The sequence below is a fragment of the Leucopleurus acutus genome (assembly GCF_964270905.1).
Source record: "Leucopleurus acutus genome assembly, chromosome: 3".
In the NCBI taxonomy this organism is placed as follows: Eukaryota; Metazoa; Chordata; class Mammalia; order Artiodactyla; family Delphinidae; genus Leucopleurus; species Leucopleurus acutus.
The window spans coordinates 110,477,153-110,485,780 of record NC_139145.1 but is presented as its reverse complement, the minus strand read 5'-3'; the positions used below and the strand labels follow the sequence as shown (position 1 = coordinate 110,485,780).

Sequence of the window (8,628 nt, the reverse complement as noted above, 5' to 3'; positions counted from 1 at the left end):
GAATCAGGAATAAGAACAGATTTTTATTAGATCTTTCATCTTGTCTACAGTGTGTTTTTCTTGGTTTAAATAATGATAACAGCATGCTAGCACCTCTGCCATAACTCACTCTCCTGTACGTGTCTTTGGAGGGGAGAATGCCCTTGTACTTCTGGGGTTCCAGAATGAGGCTTTTATAAAACTGAATCTGAAATCAGTGTGTGGGATGGTATAGTCACCTGGTGAGTCTGAACTCATATGCCTGGGGTGGGCACTGCAGAGGTAAAAATGATAGAACTAAACTACAGATTGGCGGGAGCAAGGGAGGGATATGAGAGAGAGGAAAAAAAGGAGTTTAGGGGGTTAGAAAGTTTCTATCATAGAAGGAAAGTTGTACTGTTTACAAAAATAAGGAGACCCAGACAGAAGCAGATTCAGAAGGGATAAACAGTTTTGTTTGGCATGTTTTTGACTTGCTGGGAGGCGATCCAAGTGGGTCTTTAAGAGGATGTGAGGCCCCTGTAATGTGTCAGATTGGTTAGGCCGTCCTACATTTCCCAGAACTCCATTTCCTCTAAGGTTTGGTTAGAGTGGGCCACAGGAGAGTCTCGTGTGAAGTTTGAGGGCAGAGGTGCAGCAACCACCGTTTTGTTAGCTCACACATGTTGTCCCAGGTGTGCTAAACTTTTTAGCATGAGGCAATGGCTGGGCCTATAACTATTCCACTTTCTCCTTCAGTTTTTCTCTAACCCTTGGCCAGATATGTGTTTAGCTCCAAGGTGAAGGGCACTGGCTTCTTTCTGCAGGACGTCTACAGCACCAAGATCAGAGCAATAATAACTGATGGGTTTCAGTCCATCCTGAAGCTTCTAGCCTTTCCTTCCCAATTACCTGCCCTGTGGATTTCAGTTCCCATACAAGATCCAAGGACAGCCTGATAGACACTATACCTGCTCCAATTTTGCAAGCAGGTATTGACTCATCCTTTGCATGAGTCTGCCAGTCTTCTCTATGGCTCAAAGCACTGCATAATTTGGCTCATTTTTCTATCCAACTTATACCATTCTTTGTCTCATTTAGTTCATGCTCGTTTCCTATCAACTTCTCCACTTGCTCCAGAGCAAGTCCCAAGCTCTTTCCCATCTCTGGGTCCTCAAGTATGCTGGTCCTTCTGCCTCCTGGCTCAGGCTCTTTTCGTCTGCAGGTCTTAGCCTAACCCATCAACTTTATGGACTGGCCATCTCAGACCACTCCATCTAAAATCATCCTTTGTTTGGTGTCTTCAAGGTCCTTACTAGAGGTTGTGTATGCCTGTCTATTTTGGTTAGTTGGTCTTCATTAGAATCGAGGTTCTGTGACAGGAGGAGCTGTCTTGTTCCACATTGTATACACTGATGCTGGCACTGTGTCTGGCACACAGCCAGTTCTCAAAGGATTCTTCTAGAAATAGAAAGGAAGATGTGGAGGAACCTACTTTGTGGGACAGCCATGTCAGAGGGACTAATTTTCCATTCCTTGGAGGCATAAAGATTATCCTGAATTCTACCCTTATTTCTGTTATTCATGGCAAGTCAAATAATTGCCTAGGGATTCAGGAACCATCTCAATAGTTTCCTATGTCCAATTTCTCTTAACAGATTCAATTACGCCTCTTTGAAAGGATGCCTGTGATGGTAATACTTAAAAATAAAAACAACTAGGATTGGAGTTGCCAGTAGTATGAATGCAGTTTTAAGTTATGGGTTTTAAATTCTGTTACTGTATGTTATTTTGGCTTTGATTCACTTAGAGCTCATAACAGTGACCCACTAATAGAGATCTGAATGAGGTTTAGATTACATACTCATAAAACTAACTTTTCTGAAAACTCATCTAACTTTATTACCCTATATTTTGTTCTACAGCTCTCTTAATTTCATACTGTAAACCTCTTAAACATATTTTATAAAAGTACTCTCATCACTTTCCAAGATTTAGTAGAGGTTCCTCCATTTGTGAATAACATTAGCTAAAAAGCAAGCAAAGAATAAACAATACTTTTATTAAATAAAATCAAAAGGAAAATCCTATCTTGTTTTTCTAAGGCCCTAATGAAATGTTATTGAAAGAGTGTTCTATCTTCCTTTCAATCTCCAAGATCAAATCTTTTGGTGTTACCCTGAGTCTGCAGATCATTTTTCTTTAAAACTTCACTACTGCAAATATTCCTTTTTTGAGGCCAGCCTTCTTGAAATCCTTCATGCCTTAAATGTGTCCTTATTTCTTTTTAAGCAGTCTAATATCCTTGCACATTACTTTTCCAGCATTTAGCCTACACATACTACGTGATCAAAAGTGTTGAAGTGGCTCATAAATTAGACGTTTTTGGCAATTTGGGTACAAACCTTCAATTACTACACATTTGCTCCCAGGCTACTTCCCTTGCCAAATAAAGCTCAAACAGTAGTGGCGTCTGGGTATTTTGAAATTCCTAAGTGCTCTCATCCTCTACAGGGTGTGTGTGAAGTGACGTACCCTATTTCCAATATTTATGTTTCTCTCTTTTTTTTTCTCCCAGCAAATCTGTTATGGTTCAGGATATTAATGCAAACCCTCCGAATAGAAAACAGATTTTGCTTTCCTACTGTGTTAAACTAATGGTCTCAAGCAAAGCCATTTTGAATTCTTTTGATCTAAGTTAGAAATCAGAAACGTAGTAATTTTTCTCTATAGTCTCACATCAACTCGTAGTTACAATGGAGCAGTGAGGGAGGTTTATAATATACACTGAGGATACAACTAAGATACAGCTTTTCTATTCGTATATGAAGTACTTTTTGAATTCAAAACTCAACTAAAAATATAGTTGTTGCAATTCACTTGGTTAAGTCAATTATTTCCGGTAACAGGTCTAACGAAGGTTTGTCTGTGTTAACTGGGTGCTGGGAAGATAACAGTAGAAAGACCATGCTACCCAAAGCAAGGTACACAGTGCATATGTTTTTTTCCATATTTCTCCATAAATGGTATAAATTGGCTAAATAATCTCACTCTGATGGTCACTGCTCACAGATTTTGATAGCTACTTGCCAGAAGGCTTGGGCATCTGAAGGCTGTCAGTTGAGGACAAGTTGAAAGTCACTGTCAATAATTAATTGTCACTTTCACTCAGAATCAGATTTCCACCATCTCTGGAGGGAATTCATGACTTCACATCTAAAGCTCATTAGACTCTTGAAGGCTCACTCAAAGAAAACAGCAATATAATAGATTGAACAGCTTTAAGATGCAAAACAATATAAAAATAAAACTTCCCCAAACCAACCTCGACCAGCCATGACTTAAAACGCAGGTAAAACAAATAGAAATATTTCTCTATTCCCATCTTACTCAAAACATGGCCATTTCAATACTCTAACCAACCCCTAAAAAACCTTTCCCTCATCTGACAATAAGACAAAACTAGGAGGCTCTTGCAAGTTCATTTTGATTTTTATTACATACCATAGACATATGCACTAACCACAGAGTAGGATGATTTTTTGTACTCTCAAAACCACAGGAAATATATTTCCACCTACCCTTTTTTTTCTGATATTGGAGTGGCATTTCAGATTACCATTTTGGGACTGGTTGAGGGCAAAGTAAAAGAAACTGTGGAAGGCAATGTATAGATTACATAATCATGAAGCTATTTTTGGAAGCTAGTAACTTGCTGATTGAGAATAACAGGGCTGTGCAATACTCACAATGCTGATATTACACAAGTACTTATATTTTGTATATCTACTGTTACTGGATACCAAAGAAAGTAGAGGGGTCCCTAAGAATCTTCCGTTCTTGTTTTCAGTTTCCTATGATCCAGTACTTCTCAAAGGCTTTGAAAGGAGCACATGTCCTTGTTTATTAGAAATCTTTTCTGTGGACCCAGGAAATGTAGAAATTGCAACCACTTTCGCTTCTTATGCACATGTGTGCTTTAACAATCCTGACTACTTTTGGCACTGATAGAGTATGAGCTACTCAGAGTTCCTGAAAATATTTGACCTGACTGGTAAGTTACCTTGGCTTGCCTCTGGAGAGGACAGTAATGTATTATTCTTGGTCCAAAATAAGGTTGGCATGGATGTATTTAACCTTGTTTACACATACACCAAGGGAGAATTTTATTTTTATTCTTGAATTTTTTTGTCAGGCAGGAGGAAACATATTGAACTTCAATTCTGAGGTAGATAATAGACAGCAATGAGAAAAATACAAGACCCTCTAGGATCTAACCTCTCTCCACCTTTCTAGGCTTATATCGTAGTGTAGTTGACCCTTGAACAATGTGGGGGTTAGGGGCGCTGACCGTCTGCGCAGTCCACCCTCCAGGGATATCCTACAGTCAGCCATCCATAAGCGAGGTTCCGTAGCCACAGATTCGACCAACTTGGGATTGTGCAGTACTGTAGCATTTACCACTGAAAAAAACCCAACCTATAAGTGGAGCTGCACAGTTCAAACCTGCGTTGTTCAAGGCTCAGGGGTACTCCCCAAGTGGCTGGCACGACAAGCTAGGTACTGATGGTCCATAATATACCCCTGGTGCTTTTGCATATTGCTCTTAAATTCAGCTTAAGCCTTGCTTCTCTGGAAGGAAGTTCATATCCCTGACTGAGCTGTTACCTTTTTATTTTCTTCTAGAATCCTGGTGTTATCTCAATAATAAATGCTATCACACTGCACTTCATATAAAATAACCTAATTTCTCTCTCACCCACAATATTATGAACCACTAGAGGGAAGAAACTGTGTACTTGTGTTCAGTGATAATAGATTGAATGCACTCTCTTAATGCCTCTTTAAAATGCTGAAATATAAATATTCTATTTATAAGTGGTAGGTCTTTTTCACAAAACCAGGCAGAGATCTGTTCATTTTTGACTTTGTGAACTTGAAGAAGTTACTTCACTGAAATCTCAATTTTGTCCTAGGTTAGAACTAGACTGATCTGCATTTTACTAAGATGATGGTGTCTGTTACAAGTTACATATTACTACTTTTCCCAGCATAGGACTGTTTTGAATCTGATGATGTAAGAACATTCAGGATAGTACTGTCTGGCACAGCAGCATAGGCATTAACAAAATACTGGACTTGAATCTAAACTTTTTTAAGCCACAGAGGGAATTCAGCAGACTATGTCTTCTTTTGATTGAACATCTTTTAAGACTGCCTGGAAAGAAGGCATGCTCCTGCCATTGGCACAGCTGAGGCCAATCAGGAACTAAACATCAGCACAAAACAAATTCCAGGCAAGATGGAATCAAAAGATTTTGGAGCCAGGAAGGAGCTTAGGGAGGGTATTTGAATCTAGCAAGCTGTGGACTTTAGTGCCCATCATCCCATCTGGCCTTGCACCAAGACTGTGTGACACAGGCAGTCCATCTGATGTTTAAATTGATCCTTAATCCTCTTCTGCATCTTACCACCTCGCCAAGACCACAAAAGGAATATCTGAATATTCTGTGGGCTTAAAACTACCTACGCCGCCCTTTGGGTTAGAGAATAGGATTTAGTGGTAATTCTTTGAAAAAAAAATACATTAAAGAAAATGCTCATTGGGCTTCCCTGGTGGTGCAGTGGTTGAGAGTCCGCCTGCCGATGCAGGGGGACATGGGTTTGTGAAATAAGAAATAAGCTGCTTCTTATTCTGTTCAGCATCTACACACAGTAAAATGTTTGTATGTTGCCACAAATTTTCCAAAAAATTATTTCTTCCTCTACTTTCCACCTACCTCCTCTGAAATGCCAACTTAAAAGAAATGTCCTAGAACTGATTATCTAGAATAGTCCTCCCTTTTTCATATTAGATTTGTGTTAGTATATAAAAAATTAGTTGATATAGCTTTTGGAAAGTCTAGTTGGCAGCAGAGTTGGACAACAGATGGCCATTCAAGAAACTAGACCCAGAAAGGTGACTTACTCTGCATGTATATTCTGATAAGAGTCCTATTTTGGGGATACCCTGAAAATCCTTGACCTAATGCAAAGCCCAAGAGACAGTGCAGAGTAGGAACAATTATAACCTGATTAACCTGTTTAAGGCAAAATATACCATTTTAAACCAGCTATAGATAAGCCAGAAATGTACAATAAACAAATATACTGACAGCCAAACAGCAGCTTTTATCTTTTGCAAAAAAAAAGCAGGCAATGTGTAACAAGATTTTCTTACGTTTCCTAGAATTCTAAGTACTTTAAAGTGGTCCTAAAAATAGGTAACTTTCAGTTCCATACTTTGTTTCTGCAGAAACAGCTACTGGCAGGCTCATTTAAAAATAATTCTAAACAATTTTTTTTCTTAAAAAAAAAGTTTATTCTTTTTATCTTTATGGGGAATTAACAGCCGACAACAATATTTAATTAATACTATGTATAATGGGCAATTTTTAGTTAAGAAGTTTTCCTTCGCTTTGAAACTTTAACTGAATTTTGAAATGTTAACCATAAATGTGTAATAACTGCTCTACTACAAAATTTATGTCACATTTCCAATGTTCCTCTTGCCTCAATGAAAATTACTGAAGGTCCTCCTTTATCATCAAAGCTCAAAGACATTTATGCCATGGCATATGGTAAGTAGATGTGAAAACTGTTTATCATCATGTAGTAAGTTACACAAGATTCCAGTTCAAGTTTATAGGCAAAACATAAACTAGATTTAAAGTGCTGTATTAAAAAACAAAAGCACAGTTTGCATTTTGGGGTAATTAAAATGTAGAGACCTAACACTAAAAAGAATGAAAAACGTGTGTAAGATTATCATTCCATTTAGCTCTTTTTTACTCTAAGCATGTAGCCTTATTCCAAAAACAACAGTTAGCTGGTCAAATTTATGCTTAAGACATTTATCCATACTTAACCAGAGGTTTCAGAGACGATAACACCAGTCAGGTATTTGGAATTCTTTTATGTTAAATAGGAACATTTTCTCAATAGCACTCTTAAGTCACTTCTCATTTATCTTCCTCCTTAAGAACTGCATAGGCTTGTTTTAAATAGTTGAAATACCTGTAATAAACTACAGTTTGCTAACAGTAGAGGTACTCTGGTTAATGCTCAAAATGATGTGGCCAGAGGAAAAGCAAGCATTATTAAATATGAATGCAGTCCTTACCAACACGAATTGAACCTTTTTTTTCTCCAATAAAAAAGCTAGGCCAAAAAGTCTCATTCTATAAGGATTTATCGTTTCCAAATCACGGTGAAAGGAACTTAAGTAATTTACCAATTTTGTTTTCTCCTATGTGCCTTAAAGATACCTCACTAAAAACTGGTATCTGACATAATAGAATGACATATGCAGAATGTAATATTGTAGTGACAGTACTGAGGTTGATGTTACAGACATATTTAAGCTCTGAGTATTAAATGGTTACATCCTAATTATTTATATAGAACATTGGTCCAATAACAAAAATAGAGAACAGCAGCTGAAAATTTATCTCATTCAATGTTCAAAGATAAAAGGGTTAACCATTCTTTCCATTATTTTCTGCAGATAAGTCCTTTTTTTCATATTTAAATCTGATTGCAACTGAATTCTGGCATTTTTCCAAGCTACTGTATGAAGAGGATGCTGAAGGCCATCACAATACAGCATACTGCAACATAAGGACTCTTCCGTTCACCTGTTGGAAAAAAGGTAGATATATTCACGTTGATTAACTGAGTGGTTAGCAGTAAGGTTATTACTTACTATAGGAGAGGGGCATGTAAAAAACCAAGATAAAATTCTTGCCTGTGAAGCCCATATGTTTAGGGGCAGGGGTGGGCAAAACAAACTACATGCAACATAAAAGTGAGTATACTCCAGAATGAGCTAAACTATACTGATCTATTTCTAAGACCACCTCCTTTTCATGCCTTTAGAAAACCTTTCATGAGCCATTTCAGTGTCACTGCATAAACCCAGATACTAAAAAATATAACACAGAATGTAGGCTAAAGATCCAAATGAAATTATCTCAAAAACTCAATTAAAACCAAAGAAATATTGCTTGTTTTTTCCCTATAAAAAAGGGAAATTTCCACCTATAAAAAGAAATTCAACATACAGTTTCTAGCCATACTTTTTTTCTTCATTGATAGCAATTCATGACAATTATAAGGGGTAAAAAATAAGCATTCCTAGATGAAAATAAACAGGGTGTTCAATCAAACTGCATTTAAAAAAATCAACATAACGTAGAATGCTTAATAAAAACATATCAGAGAAAACTAAACTATTTCTGAAATGGATTTCATATCAAATCTTTTACAGTATAATTACTCTGGGTTAGAGATGTAGAACTTAGAACAACCACTTCTGTATTAGTCAATTTTCACATGTGTTTAAGGAGTGTTTGTTTATACTTGGAGACTTTCCTTTGCATGAAGTAGATCTGGAGTTGGCTTGTGAAACTCTATTATAAACAGAGATCCTGTAATTGTGAGCTAACTCAAACTCATCTTGTTCTTTCCTGTTTCTTCAGTAATTGCAAGGCTGCACAAAGCACCAGGCATTTTTATGCTGCCTTGAGGGCACATAAGAAAGGAAGAAGGAGAAAGAGTGATGTGCTACTTCTAGGAATAATCCTGGGTATGTACCTGGTTCCTTTACAGAGATGGTTTATACTCACCTCA

At 37.3% G+C, this 8,628-nt stretch overlaps 1 protein-coding gene across 1 annotated transcript in view; it reads right to left on the bottom strand.

Moving 5' to 3' along the window:
- Nucleotides 1-3,493: 3,493 nt before the first annotated feature.
- The window catches only part of TMEM167A (transmembrane protein 167A), a 36,550-nt gene continuing 31,415 nt past the window's right edge, over nt 3,494-8,628 (bottom strand). The window contains exon 4 of the mRNA XM_082836906.1: nt 3,494-7,634. Coding sequence (XP_082693032.1) covers nt 7,564-7,634 — 71 coding nt within the window. The 3' untranslated portion in view covers nt 3,494-7,563. The remainder of the gene's footprint in view (nt 7,635-8,628) is intronic.